The sequence below is a fragment of the Melanotaenia boesemani genome, chromosome 21 (assembly GCF_017639745.1).
Source record: "Melanotaenia boesemani isolate fMelBoe1 chromosome 21, fMelBoe1.pri, whole genome shotgun sequence".
In the NCBI taxonomy this organism is placed as follows: domain Eukaryota; kingdom Metazoa; phylum Chordata; class Actinopteri; order Atheriniformes; family Melanotaeniidae; genus Melanotaenia; species Melanotaenia boesemani.
Genome location: NC_055702.1, coordinates 13,885,670 through 13,907,913, shown reverse-complemented (window position 1 = coordinate 13,907,913; position 22,244 = coordinate 13,885,670). Strand labels below are relative to the sequence as shown.

General features: G+C 36.4%; 1 protein-coding gene across 1 annotated transcript; it reads left to right on the top strand.

Annotated features, from left to right (window-relative positions):
• Window positions 1-18,257: 18,257 nt before the first annotated feature.
• LOC121632998 (zinc finger MYM-type protein 1-like) lies at window positions 18,258-22,082 on the top strand. The gene is made up of 4 exons (XM_041974842.1): window positions 18,258-18,583; window positions 18,875-18,939; window positions 19,069-19,149; window positions 19,332-22,082. Exons 2-4 carry the CDS (start codon window positions 18,903-18,905, stop codon window positions 21,602-21,604), a joined length of 2,391 nt encoding a protein of 796 aa, XP_041830776.1. The 5' UTR covers window positions 18,258-18,583; window positions 18,875-18,902; the 3' UTR covers window positions 21,605-22,082.
• Window positions 22,083-22,244: the final 162 nt, after the last annotated feature.

Genomic DNA, 22,244 nt, shown 5'->3' with positions numbered 1-22,244 from the left:
TCTATATTTATTTCAGTCTAGTAAACCTTAATATTTTATCAACAGTCTTCATTTTTGAGAGTGTGCTTTGATTTTGCCTTATCAACAACTCTCTTTTGAAATAATTTGTGGGACTGTGAAATGTAAATGAAAAATGGAAAAGATCCAAATGATTTAAACTAGAGGTCTTCAACAAGGGACGTCCTGTTGAAGACCTTGAATTTGGTCTTCATCTCGTCCTTTTAAGCTGTGCATCAAAACTACAGAGAAAGGAAAGAAGTTAAAACATCTCACTGTAAAAAGTTCAATAGTCACGTATACTTTCGCAGTTTTGTAAAAACACAAAGTTATGGTGCGTTCCAGTTGACTCGTAATTCCGAGTGGCGAGAGTAGATGACGTCATTACCAGGTAACTGGTGTCATCTCCCTCCTCCCCCCTCTTTCTCCTGTTGCTCGGTGTCTGAGAGAGTGGTTATCAATAATAAGTGAGTGTGGGGAGTGAAACGCAACACAAATCCAATGTAAACATACGTATTTGAGACTAAGAATGATCAAAATCCCAGACAATTTTGAAATTCTGACTGGACGCATTTTTTAGCTCTTAAAAAGAGGACATGTCTGGTAAAAGAAGATGTTTGGTCACCTTAATCTAAACCAAAGATTTACTTATGATTCAGCATTAACTTTGTGCTTATTTTAAATGCAGTGCTGCCTAACACCCTGAAGAACAAATATAATTCAGTAGTGATTTTTTTGTCTTACCACCCCCTAATTTTAATCAGCGTTCCACTGAGATTGACAAGGGAGGCAGTTACTTGCTTGAAGGGTGCACAGCAACAATCTCCAAAGTCCAAAGCTGCCAAGAGTAACTTATTTGATTTCAAGAAGTGGAATATGCTACAGTTCATTTTCAAGTGAACTTTTCTTGAGTGTGAGTAGGAGAAGGTCTTGCAGCCAAGTACAGTTGTCAAAGTTTTGATTCATACACATGTGAATATTTAATTTAAAAAAAAGTGGGTCAGTAAAACTTCATTGTGAGAAAACTTTTCCAATTATTTGTTGGCCTTTTAATATCAGAATATAAAGTACTTTTTTAATACAAAGATTTTTGTTTGCTTGTTATTGAGCTATTGACTGAATAGGATTTAAATGACTTGTCAGTTGATTGGGTTTTGGTTTTATGTGCAGTTTTTCACAGAATGTACACAATACCTGTTAAAGAGAAAATGGCAATGTATAAAATATTACCAAATGGCAGTTTAAATGTTAACTGGAAAAATAAAAATGCCAGTGACAGATACACCTGTGAAGCTTCAGAAGTAACCAAATGTTCCATCCAAATTCCACAGGTGTATAAAAACCATTTAACTTTGTTTGGCAGTCATGTTTGTTTAATATAATTAGCATAATTCAAATATAATACCAATGCTTTGAAGCAACCTGATATCCTCTGGGTATGAAAGCTACTTATTTATTTATCTTTTTTGTTGAGTTGAAGCCCAGCTAGTGTATAATGAAAGTGCACATGCAAACGCCCAACAATATTGTATCTGGTGCTGGAAACAAGTAGCAAGTGTCATCTGCTGAACTGGCAGTATCTCATATCGTTTATCTGTCTCTTGATTTATGTACCCACTCTACTGCTGTACTGTGGGTCTTATCTTTTATCAAAACACATCACAGACTTTCTACTGGCTGAGCATATCCAGTGGTTTCAAATAATCACAAGCTACTCATCTAAATACTTTCAATGAGATCACAGCATTCACTTTTGCACTTTAGTCTTACACGACTCACCTGACTTCCACTCCCAAATGTCATTGCACTGCACTCCATTAGTCAGTCTGAAGGTGTTTCTCTCACCGATGCCAAAACAATAGGGATTGTTCTAATAGAATTAATCAGTTGTGCATTCCTCTGGGATCATATAATGTGTGCAGGGTGGCATTTGTGCTGCTAGACACATTAATTTGAATTCTGAGCAGAAGGAAATTGAAAGATGGGTCTTTGGAAAAAGTTTTTGCATTGTAATCCCTATGTGCTCAGACTACACAGATCACAGTACTTCTGTGTGGTTATTGAATTTTCTAATATTTGAATTATGTTGTGTGGTAGATCATTGTATTTAATCATTGATTCATTCATCCATTCACTCATTTAGCTATTTATTTATTTATTTTACCGTTTCATTTTTTTTCTTTTCCAGTGGCTTCCAAGGAAATGTTGAAGCTAGGGAATTTGTGGGGACAAAATGAGTTTTTATGCAAAAACCCAAATAAACAAAACCTACACTGTGGAAAAATGTCTATTAAGTGATTATTTACTTCTCAATCCATCATCTTTGAATCCTTCCTTTGACCACAGAAGCACAGACCCGATTTGCAACAATTTGCTTGGGGGAAAACGATGTGAGACCTACAAAACTTATCTGCACAAACAAGGCAAAGCGCTTCACTTTGCTGTTATTTCATCCTGTCTGGATTTTTTGTGTGGAAAGGCAGAGATGTGCAGAGGCAGAGCATCCCTCTTGCAATTCTGTAGAGTCAACAGCTGCCTCTTGCTACAAACGAGAGTGTGAGATATTATCTAAGCCTCTCAGTCCAAACCTTAAGTACTTTAAACTAGCCAGTGAAGTCACAGTGAAGATGGATGTAGTTAAAGTAGTTTCCAGTGTTTGGCCTGTCTGGTCTCTGCTGCTTCCTCCTCAGCAGGTAAAGGTCTTCTACCAGCACTTTTCAATCATCTTGATGAGCCATCTATCTTGATGAAGTGTATTGCCTGGGGCCGAACTCAGTGCTATCTGTAAAGCCAACATGGGAATATCCATGAGCAACGTGCAAGCAAGCAGAGATCTCTGGTTCACCCACATGATTCTGTATTGTGCATCACTTCATTACAGCATCATTGCAGTTATTTAGCATGAAACTGGAATTAATGTTTAAACAATTTCCTTTTATTAACCCAACCTATGACAGCACTTTAATTACTAAAAGAGTTTTGGTATTAAAATGGATGCCATAACATTTACTGACTAGCAATTTTCACAACATTATAAATTAGAAAAGAAAAAAAAAACATCCATCTCAGCTGGAATTCTTTTTATGTTGAACAGCTGAAATGTCTGGTGACACCTAAATGCACATGATGGACATCATTGGAGAAGCTTTAATTGCTTTTCAATTATGGGCACTTGTGTATGTAAATGCAAAACAGGCAAGTATAAAATGTATAAAAGGTTATTTACACAATACAGACTCAGACAAATTTAAAAATGAAGCATGAATGTCATCATTAAAACATCTCTGGAGAGTCTTAGCAGTACATATATATGTGGAGGGAGCTTTTAAGAAATGAGACTGAAGTGAGAGAGTGGGTATTTAAATGCTGAATGATGAATGTGTTAAGTTGCCTAAAGCATTTTTACTGTGTAATCAGAGATCACAAAATGCATTATGTAACCTCAACTTACATGACTTTAGTTTTTGTTCTGCGAAAGTCTGATTAATGACTGTTGTAATATGAAAAATGTGTTTTTTGACTGTTGATATTTAAAATCTGAAAATATTCCTCACTTCTCAAGCTGCTTTGGATCAAACTGCCAAACATGGTAATGTAAATTAAAACACACCAAATGTATACACTCAATCATCAAAGATTATTTTTTATTTATCCACACTGCCTTCATAAGATGGCTGTACATGAATCTAATTAGAATTGAGTAAAACTAAAATATATTCTAATCCTACCACGGTATTGGCCGGCCAGCTTGACAGAGCAGCAGTAAATCCTGCCTGAAAATATCCAACTTCTGCTGAATTTGCATGATTTAATCAAGATAAGCAACTTTTTAAGTCACTAATTCAAATATATGTGATTAAACATTATTACAGGACACAATCAAATTTTTATAAAACATCAAAAAGATTAAGAAAACAGAAAATATGTATTAAACCAGCTTATGGGCTTTTTCAGTCAACACAGAAAACTACTGAACAAAAAAACCCATCAAACCTGAATCTATGGTGATTAACCCTGATGTTGCTTAATGAGCAAAACTAAATCTAAACTAAAAGTACACAGATGTTGAAAATACAGTTTGGGTTTCATATAGTTTGATAGAGTCATCATAAATTTTGGCCATGCATGCCATTGCCCTTTATACAAGTGTGTACAAGTTGTTCAGGTCCTGTGACACCTGTATAATAAAAGATGTTTTGCAATTTCCTGACAGCAGAGTAAACTTTATACGTAAGCACAGAAAGAATTTAAAATTAGATGCTCCAGACATAAATCCATGTATTTTTTACAGAGATGATAGAACCCATCTCTTTCTCCATGGGTACACTCTAAACGGGTCACCAGCCCACCACAGGGCTTGCTCCAAACATCTGTCATATTTTCAATGATACCAGAAGGAGACTGTCAGCTTTAGTGCAACACAACATGCAAATGGAATTCATGACAAGCCGCCCTATTACCCTTTAGCCTTCATTGTGGCAATGGAGCTCAATGTATGGTGCTGGATATGTGAGCTACACAGACAGCTGCACTTCAACATGACTGAAACAAGGGTCTTAAATACTAAAGAGACCAATACAATACAAATGGTAGAAAATGGTAGAAACATTAGGAAAAATAATGTTAGAAATTATTCCTCAGTCACAAAAGGAAATAATAGTTCTAGTGACTTTGGTTCTCAGGAATGTATGCCTGCTATCTTTTTTTCATAAAAAGAATTTCTGCAAGAATGATTGCAACAACATCATAACAATCCCAAGACCTTGGTTTGATCTGATGTGGTTTTTACATTTAGCCCTGTTTCAGATGTGGTGAATAAAATGAGCACCAATGCCTCAGCTAATGCTGGACTTGAGCAAGAGAGCCATTGACTTTATAACAAAACAATAAACTCTTTGCCTTAGAGTCCATGCTGTGGTTCAAAACTGCATGAGCTGCAGCCTGTTTGTAGTTAAAAGTTCTAAATTATGCCTGCATAGGAAAAATAGTTAAATCCAAGAAAAATAAAATAAAATAAAAATATGGAGAATCTGCATGCAAAACAAAATTAATTGAAAAGAACCAGTAACCATGAAGCCCAACAGTTCAAGACAAACAAAACCTCAGAGACTTTATAACATTTTTGTAGAGAAACAGATGATGTTACTCAGTTTGAGGTAAAACTACAGAAAGTGAAGAATCCTTGAGACAGGTTAGTGAAAAAGGCTTTTACTGAAGTCTTACTCTTTCAATACAAAAAAGAAAAGTTAAAGCAACAGCATGAGCTTTACAGCTGAGTTCACACACAGCTAGCCAGACATTTCACTGAAAAAGAAAAAAGAGGGTCCGTGGCTACAGGCCCTTCAGGTGTGTACAGTATACAGTCAATTCCACTGTAAGATAACCTTCTGCTGATTGTTTAATTTTTATAAAGCCAGCTGTGTCTTTCACAGATCAACTAATGATCTTTCTCTTTTGCTCATTCACTAACTTAGAATACAACCTGGAAGATATCAGTTCATTTGGTCAAAGCAATCCATCAGCTCTTTTCTTTCACAATAACAACAAAGGTTAGATTTAAACTCCACCCAGATCATCAAATTTACTCTGGTTCAGCTACACTTAGAGATGGTAACAACTACTCATCAATCCACCCATCTCCTTTCATAGAAGTGGGATAGCTGAGTGCTTTGCTGCAGACCCTCTTTTTGTTTTCTTTTCCTCTTGGATTAGTAATAATTACTGGTTTCTAATCTCATAATCCTAGGTCTTCCTCATGTTAATCACAGCCAAGCCTTAAAATGAAACTGATTTTAGACCATGTTATTTTTATCTATTTATATCTAAGGCAAATGCAAATAAATTCTACAAAAGATAGCATATGAAACGTGGAGAAAGCAGATAAGAAATCACCTTTTTTTTTCTTTTGATTAACCATTTAAAGGGCCTTACATTGAGAACATGTTGTACACATTATGCACTCTCAAGGTGTGAGTAGAGTGAATGCTCCTGTCTCTTCACTCCCTGCAGAAACAGCCACACATGGCACACTAGCAACATTCATTCATTCTGCTATTCAACTCAATTTCTCATTTAGTCTGTTGTATAATGTCATCCAAATTATCTTCTGATTGATGACATTTACTGGCAGAAATGGTGATATAACTGATGTGATGATGAAAATTCATTATAGGCTTTTTGGTTTATCAGACACGATGGTGGTGAAACTGACATGTTACTTTTGAAGTGCCAAATGAGCTTTCTTGTGATTCACCTGTCAAAATCTCATTTTAATGGGTCTATCTGAAATCCTGTGCAAATGAGCTGCAACCTCAAGCCACAATCAGTTCCCCAGTTTTTACTCCATCTGAATAGAAACATGTTAAAAAGGTAAAATGCAAGGATCTTATTTTTAAAAAACACAACCCTTTTGGCTTTCACTATGTGTTGCTTTTTACAATTGCCGAAGCTGCAATGCTGAAAACACTACATAAGCATATAATGGGGAGACTGTTAATCTCAGCTGGCAAGCGCTCTGCAGTATTATAACCATTACAGTTCAGAGTTCATTGCCTACAATGTGTTAGTAAATTAAACACCCCATTAAAGACCATTAACAGTTGTAAAACCAAAAAGTAAAAGTAAATATATAACAGCCCCCGATTAATGTTTATGGTCTCTGAGGTTGCTGTACAATGACAAATAAACATTCTGTCAACAAACAATTAAAACTGATGCATTCTGAAATGACAGTATATATAACTGAGAAGTTTAAAGTTTTACCAAGCTCTTGCCTAAAATGTAATTAAATGTAGTGTAGGGATAAATACCACAGAGTAAAACAAAGACTCAACATTAACAATGTTTGCAAAAAGATTCAACATTTATGAGTCACAATAATCAGATTCATATTTTATACTTTGTTTTTTATCATTTGCTATGTAAATGTTGGTTCTTTAGAGCATTAGTTACTACTGAAGCAATTTACTACTACTGTGAATATTACTTTCTTTAAATAATCTCAGACATATTCGCTGCAGCCTTTTAAAAAAACTATATTTTTTTCTTTTTATTGTGCTATCTAAATTAAATGTGTTGTTCACTTTACACTTTCTCTTTATATAAACTGAATCCATTCTTTGAGCTTCTTTTATAATCTGAAAATCTCACAATGCTCAGATCATCATCTGTTGCTGCTTCAGCCAGTACTGAGCTAAGAATACAGATGTGAAAGACCCTGCTGTTATTTAAGTATGAAGCCAAACAGATCAGGGATCAGTGAACCCGTAACAACTAACATTTATAAGCATGGTCCTCTGACTATTGAAAATTTATCAGTAAGCAGTACAAATACAATTGGTTTGGATTTAGGTGTCTGACTGACTTTGGAATCATCTTGAGAATAATATATGAAAATAAGTTTATAGTAAGTTAAATTCTGCCGTTCCTTCAGTTTCATAAATTCAGATATATTTCATCAAGTCCTAATGTTATTTGAAAGATGAGGCTAAATTTCACTGTAAAAAAAGTTGAATTTGTTCACCTTAATACATTTTTTAATCCAGCTTAAAATATTTAATTGCATCAGAAACTCATAATTGTAGTTATTCCAACAAAATTTGATAAGTTTTCTGTGTAAAGTTGGTCTCATCAACAAATTCATGTTGATGCAAAAGTTTTCATTAGACCCAAAGGTTCCACAGTGGCAGTCAGACCACACCTACTGTCCACATGCAGCACAAAAGAACGGGGTCTACTACAGCTTCTTGCAGGGGTTTTCATCCACCATTTTCAGTTCCAGGGGTGCGCTTTTCATTAAATGCAAGCACCATTTTCACTTTAAAAGTGGTTAATTTAGCTGCTTATTCCCTGTAAAATCTGTTCAATTTAGATTTTACCATTTTAATGTATATGAGATGTAAAACTACTTGCCTACAAAGTGAAAACACAGCTTTGACAAAAGAAAAACATTTAGTTTAATTAGAGTCCATTTCCTTCAAAACTTAAGAGTTTAACATGGCCTCAACACTCAGAAATCTAGTGCAGACAGTTAGTTTTGAAATTTTGAGTTCTGGTAACTTTTTCATTTTTAGTCATAAAATCAGTTTCAAGGAAAAGTCCGACATTCCCCCCAGAGCCACATCTGGGCAGATTCCCCTTTTTTTAATTAGACACCCTTTATTACTCGTCAATCGAAGTTCAGGATCTGACTTGAAGGACCAAAAGATTTATTTATGTACTGTGTTTATCCACATACCTGATGTGGGTATGAAGGTGTTTTTCATGTGAAACATCTCAAACCCTATCAGAAGCAGCAGAGGCACAGTAAAGCTGTACAAGAATGAGCTCAAATCTGTGGAAAATGCATTGTAAACTAAATAAGGTATATCAGTATGTCTGTTTGATTGTGGGCAGAGCTCAAAGCCAACAGTACATCTGTCCAAGGTGGAAGAATAAACTGCTCATGGCAGTAATTGCTCGTAACAGTGTATAACAAATACATTAGAACACATTAATATTTGTAACATGCATTTTTGTTAGAGCAATATTTCTCTTTTGATTTTAATGGCTGCTCCTGCTAATTCATTGTTTTATGAGCATAGATAATTCCATTGGGAATTTAGATTTTCTTGATTCCTCCACCCTAGATCATTTAATGCTCTATATTGCAGGCTTGGTTTGAATGTAATGTGGAAATTCACTAAATATTAATTTCTCAAGGCTATCTTTGAATACATTATTTTTTTCCTTTTGAATCACTTGACTGAACTTTTTAAATATTCTAAAATATCAATAAAATGACAGAACTGGCCATTTTCTATATCTATGTGTATTTTACTTTTTTTATGCAAAAACATCCTTTATGCAATATTAAAAAGCCTGAAAATACTCAAGATCCATGGAAAATTACTGCATATTGAAACACTTTGAAACTGTTTCCAGTATGTACAGTGTTTTCCTGGATTTTCCAATATTATCTGTTAATCTATTTATCTAATTATTTGTTGATGTTGGTTTATTACAGTGTCATATATCTTACTGCATTTTGAAAAATACTATAATGTAAACTATGTTGGCATTGATGTGTGTTGCAAGTAAAAGTAATGCAAATGCTGCCAAATTATGTTCCACTGGGGCTACACATGTTCTGTAACCATATGCAAGAGGGAGGGCTTATGTAAGGGAGATGTGTTTCTAGACAGAGTAGTCATTTACCCTTGTATGTCATATTATAGCTGTTATCATGTCAAGGATAATTGGAAGTGTGGGATGGAATATAAAGCAAAAGAAAAGAGTGAAAACCAAGAACAATATCAAAGCTTCCTGCAGAGAAATAACACAATATAGTACATGACTAAAATTTGAATGCACCATAGTCCAAATACATAATGGGATGTGTAATTAATGCTGGGGAGAGTATGTTAAAAAAAAAAGTTAATACAGAATTAATTCACAAACAAATTAGTATAATAAACACTATTTTCTGGAATGAAAAGTTTTGAACAATGTTTTTCTTTTCTTTTCTTTTTCTTTTTAGTATCTCCGAATGTTTATTTGTCCCATAAACAATAGACATACACAAATTGTGACATCACAACTTGGTTTGTGTAAAATCACTTTGGAGCCTCAAATTTGGTATTTGATCATCACCATCGATGACTTATGGAGCCAAAGCTAGAACCGCTGTGTTATCAGCTAACATCTCTAACTAACCAGCTTCTAGGTGTGTCCATAATTCATGTTAACTGTGATGCTAAATGTTAATAACTGTCTTCTTGGAATTGAAAAAGGGAGATAAAGGAATGATGTGCTGAACAAAAATATGGAGAAATTAATGAACTTCACCGCAGTTATAACAGCTAGGGTTTTAACTGGTGGTCATTTACTTACCAAATGAAAAAAATACAGAATAAAACTGAAAAAACAGAACTGAAGGAACATGGTCTCCACAAAAATTTGAAAATGTTGTATTGTCTTTTTATTCATCATAACCTCCACCAAGGCAGAGGTTATATGTTCAGTTGTGTCTGTCTGTCTGTTCGTTTGTCTATTAGCAACATAATTCAAAAAGTTACTGACGGATTTTGATAAAATTTTCAGGAATTAGATTTTGGCGGTATTCCAGATCATTGTCTGGATCCAGACAATTTTTAAAGGATTCTTTACTATGGGAAGATAGGGATAATTTTACTTTTACAGCTCCTAACTCGAAAGTAATCCCTACAGTTATTGGCAAAAAAATATAAATAATAAATACAACAGCTTGGTGAAGGTCTGTGCTCTCTGAGTGCTTCTAGATTATTTACCTATTTTTGTGCCACATAACTTTCAAAGTAATGTATGTGTCTTTCACATTTTGTGTGATGAACACATTAAGTGTCTCTTAAATAGCTAATCATAACCACATCATTTTAATATCTTATTTTTTAATGCCTAATCAATTAGTTTGTAACAATGTGTCAAACAGCAATGAAATAGAAAATGACAGTGTAAGGAAACAGCTACTTAATGTGTAAATGAAGCTTGGCAGTCATGTGTATAAACCCACCAGCCCCTCCAACCTCCTAACGTAGACTTTTTCACCTCTTGAATAAGTCAATAGTTGATTTGTGACTGTGAAGAAACACTGCAACACTGCATTCTTCTATATAGTTTATATTCATGTCTTGTACAAAACAATGAATGTTTTCCATAGACACAAATCAATACATTCGGATTTGTGTATATTTTATGTTTTGTAGTGAGCCTGGGTTGCTCTGACCACAAGTTAGACTGTTAAAATGTTTATTTATTTTTTTATTTATGGGCCTTGTATCAGGTCCATGCTGTTGGTGCTTGGTACTCAAACTGCAAAAAGTTTTCCCAGTAAAGAAACTAACTTGTGAAACCTTTTGATTGTCAATATCCATCTATTCTTCCATCCAGTCGTACATCCATTTTCTCTACCTGCTTATTCTAGTGCACGGTTGTGGGAGTGCTGGAGCCTATCCAAACGGCTGATTGTCGATATAAAGAGATTAAATGTTTCCGGTCTCATGTTATTTCCATGACAAAACACATTATAGGCTGAGTATAATTTTAATATCTATAAGTTCCTATGCTGACTCAGCTGTGTGGTGAGTCATTACCTATGAAAATCAATATAACCTCTGAGGCTTTTCTATACTTTAGAAATGTAGACTCAAAACATGTACACATTATCATTTAAACATAGCTCTTTCTGTCTGAAAACACTATTTTTGTGCACTTTGGATGCTTTCCAGATTGTAGCAGCTGTTAGAAGATTGTTCTAATTGCTCTACAAAACTGCAACAAGTCTGCATAAGTCTTGCTTTCTTAAAACCTACTGGAGGCCAAATTATCCCAGATATCAGACAGTGAAACAAGCAAGTGAGGTGGATGTCTTCGCCCAAAGCCTTGCATTGTGAACAGAATCTGTACTAGAAACATATTGCAGAATTTAAGTGGAGCGCTAGAACAATAGTGCATTGCTATAGTGAAGAAGCAAGCTGAAACTTGACAACCTGAAATAAACACAGAATGTGGAAAAACACCGAAATACTAGTGGAGTGGAGAATGGTCATGAAGTAAGCTAGTTATGCTTTTCCTGGACTGTGCTTTTGCCCACACAGTCTGCATGTATATGTGAGGAGTTAAAAGGAACCCATAAATACCGAGCTTATGCGGGGGGAAAAAAGAAAAAAAGGAATTAAACGTTTCACATGACTGGCTCTGTCACCTCAACTGTCGGTTTTGTTCAGTGTATATAGAGGACAGAAAAAATTAGCCTCTAAGTTGAAGGCCACAAGATCGTAGCTAAATTCTCCTAGAGCATTTGAGGCAATCAGACAATGGCAGTGCAACGCTCAGCACTATTTTTGAGATTATCTTCACTGTGTGGTTATGAAATGCATAGCCATCTTCACTTGAGTCTTTGTATTACTCATACTGATGTAACAAGACTGCCCCCTATTGGTTTTTACCATGCATGATGAATAACAGATAAATTCATTCCAGCATGTACACAGTGTACGTGTGTGCTGCTGTTCTCAGTATGGAAGGGTTGCTATGCATTACAAAGCACTGAATGCATTCTGCTAAGAGCTGACACAAGAGGAATTGCCAAATGACTAAAGCTGTGTCATAAATCTATTTAATCATCATGTTGGCTTTACTGAAAGCCAGCTGGCTGTTTGTGCGCATATGGGTGTGTCTTTGTGTGTCCCCCATATGTCCACTGGTCTTAAGCTAATTTGCAGTAAATCACAGACAATACTGCAACACTTTGCAAACCATAAACAAAAAAGAATAAAGCCGGGTGAATTACATGTGATATGTCTTGTAACCTTTGACAAACGAGCTTTATTAAACTCATTTAAATCTTTAAAGCTTGAAAAATTGTATAAATAAAGACTCCGGGGACCAACAATCTGGTCAAAGATCTGATGTCATGGTTGTGTGGGTAGCACGGTCCAACTCATAGCAAGAAGATCCCTGGATTGAAGCTTGGTTGGAGCTTTTCTGTTTGAAGCTTGGAAGTGCTCCTCAGTGGCTTTCTCTGGACACTCCAGAGTTCTCACAGTGGATTAAGTGGTGATTGTAAATTGGCCGTTGGTGTAAATTTGTTTGTGTAATCCCTGTGATGACATAGCAATCTATAAGAACCTCTCACCCTATGATAGGAGCCTGAAATGGGTGTAAAATATAGAAGATATATGAGAATCTCAGCTGTTATTACAGCTATTATTTCAGAGCTTCACCCTAAGCTGGAAAAACAGTTAAAACCATAAATCAGTTAAAACCATAAATCAGGGTAGCATTGTGTTTGCTGTCTTCCTTAAAAGCCGCTCCTTTCCCAAGCAGAAACTAACTTTCAGTAAAGCAATGCAGCTAAGGTACATTTCTTATTCTATCAAAAATGCATGTCTGCCACTGACGCGATGGATGTATACTAACTGACATAAGCCCCTGGCAAAACATACAGGACAGTCAGGTTTGGAAAAAGCCCAGAATAAACACACCTGAAACTAGTTGCTTTACACGAGCTCACAGTTTCCCAGCTTGTTGTATCACTGATGCCATATTTTCTCTTGTAGTCACAGATAAGTGAGACAAGTGTGTCTACTTCCTTATCCTCTATTACCACAGCAGCAGGAAAACATGGCACAACAACATCTTGTTTCTGGGTCACTGATGAGATGAGTTTTAGAGCTTTAGGATACGTGTCTCGACTTGTTCAGTCTAGACAAATGTGTTTACTGTTCCCTAACCCCTTCATGTCTGCTATTCCCAATATTCTTTATCAAAGTAACCCTTCAATGATGCTAATTACAACCAAACTTACCTTGTTGTTGCTGTGAGTTAAACATGAGGCATTTGAGCTGTCTCATTGCCTGACCCCCGCCCCCCATGCATCTCTGATATGCAAGGTTCTACCTTAATCTACAAACAAGCTTTCTATTTTGAACTGGTTTAAATTATAAGTGATAATAATAATAAAGAGAAAAGAGGGAGAACATAATGATATGGCAACATTTTTTAAATGACATTTAGACTGCTATATTCAATAATGTGCAAAGAAATGTGCAGGCTATAAAAAGGTGCTAATAATAAATTTATCTCCCTGCAAAGAGACAGGAAGGCAGGTCAGACTGATTGACGGTCCTGTGAGATCAGAGCATAGCAAAGGATCAAACACAAAGGGATGTAGAACACAGAATTAATTAGTGACACACAAAAAAGAAATGTATAACAAAAACTAGCTGTGTTTCATTCATTGTCAAATTGTTATGCCAGGAAGGGGCCATACCGAAGGCGGCTTACCTTCACTAATATGTTGCTTTTTATTTCCTTCAGGCTGTTTAATGTTGCTTAAATTGATGTTTGTCTGCGAATAGAGGCCTCAGTTATACAAATCTAAAGAGGCTTTACTTTGATTTAATTGGAGTGATGGCCAAAATAAAGAATGTATTTGAGAAATGTTTGAAAAGAAAATGATAATAAATTTTGACCACTGTCCTTTTCCCAATCATCTCCAACCCCAATAAAGTAGACTATACAATAGTATACAAAGTATAGACCATACTACTACACTTAAACCAGGAAATCTTGTGCATCATTGTCTTTTCCACTAGATGGTACTGTAGTTCCTCTTTATTTTTTTTAAAAAAAACTTTCAAACACTGTATCCATCCTCTGAACAGCATCTGCATCACAAAAGGGTTTTTTAAAAAAATTATATAAAAACCAGCTTGTCTTAAGACAAAAATTATTTCAGGTTGTCATAGCTAAAACTTACAATCTAAAACATCTGTGCCCTTCATTTGCCAGTTTGGGTCATAGGATGAACCCATGTGCAAGGAGACTATCAATATAGGATGACTTTTTTGTTTTAATTTCATTTTATTTTCTGAAAATTTTGCCGTTTCATTGTGACTTTCCACCGCAAAGCTTAAAAAAACATTCAAATAAAACAATAAAACAATTCAACAATGCAGTTGAACTTCCAGCCATTCTAAAATATATGTAATGATGGTATGTAGACTTAACTTTTGTTGTACTAAAGCCAAAATTTCTATATAAATTTTGGTTGGTTTGTACCCAGCCAGACCCTTTTTATTTCTATTTGTACACATCACATTTATGTGAATGACTGTTGCGTTATTGGCCACATTTGAGGCATTGGTAGTATACAGATGCAAAGTAGTAATTTTTTATTAAAAATTTTAAACTTCTAAAATTCTCTCTGTCTGAATAATACAACCTTTAAACACATAGGGAGAGTTTATTTCATATTTCAAAATCAGTTTTGCATTTGGTGTCATTTCTATAATGTCATCCAAGGCTTGATGACAAGAGGAGAAACCCATAAAACAACCTCCTCTAAGGGTACTGAATAAATCAAACTCTCTTGTCATATCTGTCTATACTGAATAAATATCTGTGATTTAATGATCAACAAACTGACTAACTGGGTCTATGTTAACATATTAAATAAACTGAGGTGCAGCATGTGTAGGAAGTACTGGCTCAGGGAACTGGTAATTGGTCAGTGCTGATCTTATGATATACATGGAACAATATTTATCACTCCCTAATAAATCGCACCTTGCAGACGTTCTTATGTGGCATAGACTACGGTGTTATTGGGGGACACATCAAATGAATGATCGCCATAAAGGACAGGATGCAGTAAGTGCTGAAAGCGAGCTTTTGCAAGGTGATGAAGCCCTGCAATGGATAAACAAAGGACCCCAGAGGTTGGGCTTCATCCTGCTGCTCATTCTGTATAGATTTTCCATTTGTTAAAGAGTATCATAAGCAGGAACTGCAACATTAGCTACTCTCACTTCAATTATCTGTTTTTTCATTTTTACAGCATTGAGGAAATATGTAAATATATTATAAGATGCTTTAATTTAGCAACAATGCTACAAAGACATGACAAAAGCCAGACCAGGTTCATTTAAGTATTTATGATTTACTTTACCAACTAAGTCATTAATCCTTTGACTTTAAAATGCTAATGAGCAATTTGTTGACATCTGATATCCTCTTTACCAAACACAATACTCAATTCAGTCCATTTATTATTAACGATGAGAAATGTATATGAGTCAAAGCGCTCAAATAGCTGGGGCTGTACTGATTGATACAGATTTATTGGTTTAATAGCCCAGTGGAATTACTGGAGACCATTCAATAATCTGTCATAGAAGATGAGAAATTACAATGTGATGTGAATTGAAAAAGAAAAATGTCAGGACAGAATTAGAGTCGGTTAAAAAAAAAAAACAGTGTTGACAACTTAATTTTAGTATAAGGATATTAAACACAGAGGTCTTCATCTTTGTATCATTGTCTATCTTGTTATAAATACACAAATCAATGTCTTTAATGTCTGCCTTTTACTTAATGCAGGAAATGTGCCATGACTTACATCTAGTGGGCTGTTAGCCAGACGGCATTCCCAATTGATTAATTAGACAAGCTCCAATTGATTCAATTTTGCGGTAAACCCTCTGTCAGACTCTTCGCTGAACATTCACGTAATATATAGTAATTGACTTCTCTTAAGCCTGAAACAAAATAGAAAAATCTAATAATAATTGGACTTTTCCCCTAAGTGTTTTACTTTTTAAAGTATATTATGTGAAGTTACAACAGTTTTCGGTGACTTTAGGTCAGGACTTCCTGCTGTTTTCAACCTAAATGACTTTTTTTGTGCTGCTGAATGTTTATCTGCCACGATCCTGTTAAGAAACTTAATACCTTACTTTAAATGTTGTTCTCTAGCGCATGTTGTACAGTTTCATTGTTATTCTTGTTTTTGTCTCTAGTACCAAAAGTAACTATGAAACCTCTTTATATTGCCTCCACCTTGCTTCGCCATGGGTGGGATTTTCTTCTATTTACTGGCTCAGTTTCATCACTTACAAAGAAAGCTGATGCACTGCATTTCCAAAGAGCTCAATAGTGTTTTCTTTTGTTAATATAACATCACTTCAGAAACACTGTGGTTTTTCAAGTCTTTGCAATATAGATCTTGAATTTCATGTATTTGTTTATGTATGTATGTATGTATGTATGTATGTATGTATGTATGTATGCATTCATTCATTTATTCCTTTTTTTGTGTTCTTCATTGTAATTGTATTATCCTCTTTGATCTTTGCTCATGGTACACCAATCAAAAATGCTACAAAACAGATTTCCTGGAGGTATCATCAGCTTCATGACTGTAAAAACTGTAAGCAGGGCTTTTATGATCTTGGCCAATTGCCTTCCAGCTTTTAAAAATGTTTTGGTTTTGATAACAGGTCTTGCACCTTGACCATAGTGAGAAAACTAATCCAGCTCATGTATACATACAGCACTTCTAGTCATAGAGGAGGCCCTGGGAAAGATTTAGACATGCTAGGGTCTGGGAACACCTCAGAATCAACAACGGACAAGTTGGAAGAAGTGGCCGGGAGTCTGGAAATCTGGAAGTCTGAACTTCCCTGGTTACACTGCTACTCCAGTGACCCAACTCAACTTGGATGGATGGATGGATGGATGAATGGATGGATGGAGGTGCCGTGACTCAGCAAGGCAAAGTAGAGCAGTGATCTTGTAGCCTGAGGGTTGCCGGTTCAGTCCTCGGCCAAGTCAAGTTCATGTCGAGGTGTCCTTGGGTAAGACACCAAACCCCAAATTGCTCCTGATGGGTGGTGGTTGAGCGCCTTTCATGGCAGCTTCCGCCATCAGTGCGTGAATATGTGTGTGTGTGAATGTGATGTATGATGTAAAGGGCTTTGGGTATCATTCCAGGTACAGTAAGGCATTATATAAATACAGACCATTTACCATTTTGACTTCTGAAAAAGAATCCGAAAGTATCTTTTTTTATATAAGTTTTGACTTTATTAAACTAAAAAAAAAATGCATTTTTGTATTTACACTATCAGTCAAAGGTTTGGACACACCTTCCCATTAAATCCAGTGGGTAAGTGTTTCCAAACTTTTGACTGGTACTGCATGTCTGTAGGTATTCTTTTTGATATGTTTACAATTTTTGTCACAATTTTTTTGTCAATATGACTGACGATCACTGTGGGAACAAGGTTGAAATTTATGTAGCAAAGATGTTTCTTTTACAATATCACATTATGTTTTGTGCTTTTCCATCTCACTAGCAATGGAAAGAAAGAACTGAAACACTGCAAGCCTTTTATGTAAAGTTAAGGGACAGAAGGAACAAAAACTTGTCCAAAATGCAATGTGGAGGAGGAATCACTGGAAAAGCTACAAGGTCCCCAAACTTAAGTAAATTCTAAAGCACTACCATCTCACTTTTCACCCTCCCTCTAAATCTGATTCATTTGTTTTTATTCATTTATTTCTCTTTCTCCTATAAAACAAACTTTGATTGAAAGCAGTCCTTCTGGCAGTTATCTCAATTTCTGTTAGCTTCAATTTCAGATAAAGAAGCAATATGATTTTTGGTTTTTTTTTTTTTGGTTTTTTTTTGTCTTCTGACCAACTCATTTTTGTGTTATTCAGTTAATCACTGAACTACCTTTAAACTTTGAGAAACAAGGATAAAAATCCTGTTATCCTACAGGCCCTCTCTATAAGAATACACAAACTGTTGACAGTCTTTAGAGGACAAGCAAAAACTTAAGACTTTTTTTTTATATTATGAGACTTTAGAATTTTTGCAATTTAGATGTTGATAGATTTATTACAAACCTGTTAGGTGGTGTCAGACAGGCCTGCAGCATTGGCGGAGCGGGGGGGTGGCTTTGGGGGCTTAAGCCCGGGTAGTTTTTTCAAAAGCCCCGGATATTTTTTTTTTAGTTAGATGCCTTACAAACTGCATAAAACAAAACCAACTACACACCATACTCGACACAACGCACACAGTGCACAGTTGTAACTTACCCCTTACCCCTAACTAACCCCTAATTTTGGTATGATCCGAATCCGGGCGCGCCACTTGAGTGTTTGTGCACGGCGCGCGCACGTAGGGCAGAGACGCTGCTTAAACAAACAAACCGGTGACCTGCTGAATGAGTCGGATAGAGGAGCGCTCTACTTCCAAAGTACTACTACAGTACAGCGGGTGGGTATTACGCAAATATGATGAGGAATCACAAAGTTGTGTTGAGATTGATGTCACGCTGCTCACCTTACCGGACACGTATTACGTTACTTGTATAAGTCTTTGCTAGCTCTGCCGGGGCTAATCATCAACGATGCTGTGTTTTCTAGCTTACATGTGTGTTGTCTATGAAATTGGAGTTAATAAACAATTAATATACTAATAAAATCATTGTCGTGTTACTAAATAGATTGTATATTTTTAGTTGCTACCTGCCATGGCTAAATTAAGTACCATCTAAATCTGTTTTAGTTCTGTACTGATATGAAAACAACCAACCATGGACATCAGGGTTTTCTTTCAAAGAAAAAACACAGGTAAATGTTATTATATTAATCAAGCTTTATGTGTAGTTCGTTATATTTGTAGTAGTAGGTGAAATAAGTGAAATTTCATTACAACAGTAGATTTATATTGATGTTCTTGATGTTTGGTTTGACTGCTAGCACAAAGAGAGAGGAACATAGAGGGAGACAAAGAGAGTGAGCAGAATGAGAACAGCAGCACAGAGACGGAACAAGATCCAGGTGAGAAAGACAATGTTAGTCGAGACAGTTCTTTGCCAAAATCTCATTAGCACGTTAGACTAGTGTGTCCTTTTAGATTTATAATTTTACGCTAATTCTAGATTTATGGTTTAATACCAACTAGTAATTAGAGAGATCAATATAGAGATACGTATCTAATGACTCTCTTTCTGATCATTTAGATAGGTCAGGAGAAGTCAGGGGAGAGAGAGAACACCAAAACACAGCAGCATTACAGCAAGAAGCAGCAGGTCGAATGACAGGAAGTTATCCAGGGACAGCTGAAAGGGTACAAAATGAGACAAGGGAAGAACAGGAATTACTGCAAGGAGCAGCAGGTGGAATAGCAGGAAATGACTTAGGAACTGCAGAAAGTGGTCCAAGACAAACTCTACTCCAACAGTATCCACTCAGCCAGTTTGGAGGCCAACAGAGAGCTTTTAATAGCAATTGGTTCCAACAATTTAAATGGCTAGAGTATTCTGTAGCAAGGAACTTGGCTTTCTGCTTTTCATGTCGTCTTTTTGGGAAGCAGAACACTATAAAAAAAGATGGCCTCAGTCGTTCAGGGTTCTCTAACTGGAAAAGGGCTTTGGATACATTTAGGGAGCACGAAACAAGTTCCACCCATGCATCATCAATGATATGCTGGCATAGCTTCAAAACCACCAAAAAACAAGGTGATGTGCTTGAGCAGCTTAGATCAGCAAATGCAGCAGAGATCTCAGACAGACGCCAGTACCTCCACAGGATCTTAGCTGTAACAAGCTTCCTTGGCAAACAAGGAATACCATTCCGTGGCCATGTTGAGCAGGAGTCCAGCCATAATCAGGGAAACTTCCTTGAGTGCATGAAGCTCCTAAAAAAATTTGATCCTTTTTTGCAAAATCACACACCTCCCTCACATACCACTTATCTTTCTCATTTTGCACAAGATGAGATGATCACTAGTATTTCACATGAAATAACAGGAAACATAGTTAAAGAGATGAAGGAAGCAAAGATATATTCTGTTATGGCTGATGAGGCTAGAGATGGGCACACAGAACAGCTAGCTGTTTGTGTACGCTTTGTGTCAGGTGAAGGCCATATCAAAGAGTGTTTTCTTGGTTTACGGAAACTTGAAAGGTTTGATGCACAGTGCATTACAGACACAATTGAGGAGCTATTGCAGTATTACACACTCAATGACTTACTTTGTGTTGCTCAATCTTATGACGGGGCATCTGTCATGAGTGGCGCGGTGGGCGGTGTGCAGGCCCGTTTTAGACAGCGACACCCTGAAGCAGTATACATTCACTGCTATGCACATGAGCTTAACCTTGTCCTTTGCCATACATGTAAAGCTATCCCTGCTGCTTCTGACTTCTTTGGACTTTTGGAAAATGTGTACACATTTTTCAACACCTCTCTGGTAAACCACACAAGGTTTAAAGAATTGCAAAAGGACCTTGGACTGGTTCCTTCTGAGCTTGTTCAGCTTTCTAACACAAGATGGGCCTGCCAAGTAAAATCAGTTACAGCCCTTCTTAACAACATTTCTGCTGTTTTAGCGACTCTCGAGGCCACAAATACCCCTATTGCAAAAGGGATCTTGTCCAAACTGTCAAAGCCCAAGACTGTGTATATGTTGATTATGTTCTCACAGGTACTTGGCGTCACTGAAGGCCTGCACCGCTACCTGCAGGGAGAAAGGCTAGACATGGGCAAAGCTGTGGAGTACAAGATGTCAGTAGTTGATACACTCACAAATCTGCGCACAGAGGCTGCTGCTGAGGAAATATTCAAGAAGGCCATGGATGTTTGCAGGGACTGCAACATCCAGATTCCTCAGGGACCGCGGCACAAGCAGAGGAGACTCGATGGCTTTGTGGTGGAGTCCAGCTGTGGCGCAACACCAAGTCTCACAAGCTCAGCAGAGTTTAGGTGTGAGATATTCTTTCCTTGTCTTGACCGAATGTTGAAGGAACTAGCAGACAGATTTTCAGGGGCAGGACAGAAAATAATGGAGGGGATTCAGGCCTGCAATCCATCTTCCCCAACATTCCTCTCTGAAGATGCCTTAAAACCCATTGCAGCCCACTACCATGTGACCATAAAGCCCGAAGAACTCCTTGTGGCAAAAAACTTCATAAAAAGAAAAATGGAAAAAGAGGACATTCACAACATTACAACAGCCTTCCACTTGCTGGATGAGGACATGTTTCCAACTCTGAAGGCCATCTTTAGAATTGCGTTAACCATTCCTGTCAGTAGCTGCAGCTGTGAGCGTTCTTTTAGTGCCCTGCGTCGTCTCCACACATGGCTAAGGAGAACCATGGGACAAGAGAGGCTGAATGATTTGGCCATATTATCTATTGAAAAGGAATACCTTAATAACATTGAACCTGAAAATGTCATTGATAGGTTCGCAACACTCAAGCCTCGAAGATACAGTCTTATATTGCCAAAGTAAATGGTTTTGTCAGTGTAGTGCAGGTCAAGATCTATGATGATGTTCAGTGCTACTATTGTATTGTTTTTATTCTGGTTTTGTCTTGGTTTAGTCCTCAATTGTCCTGATTTTAAACTGTTTTGGTTCTGGTTTATATCTGGTTTAATCCTGTATCAGTCTGGGTTTTGGACCTGGTTTTTGTTCTGTTTTATAGGAAATTTTGTACTGGTTTAGTCATGGTGTAGTATGGATAAATCCTGGTTTAGTCCTGATGTAGTGTAGTGCTGCATAAATCCTGAGTTAGTCCTGGTGCAGTATGGATGAATCTTGATTTAGTCCTGGTGTAGTGCAAAATTTGCCCTGATACAGCCCTATTTTGTTTGTTTGTTTGCTTTTTTTGTAGTTCTGCATTGTTGTTTAATGCCAGTTCAGTGGTTTTATCCTGGATTGAAGTACTTACTGTGTAAATGTTAAAAGTTACATACATTTTGAAAAATGTTCAGCATCTTTTGTATTGATTATCATTCTCCTTCTTATTGTTATTATTATTATTATTATTTATGTGATACAAATGTGATATTTTTTTTCTAGAGTAGATTGTGCTGGCAATAAATCTAAAATTGTACTCTGCAACTGTACTTTTTTCAGTCTGTTTTTTTTT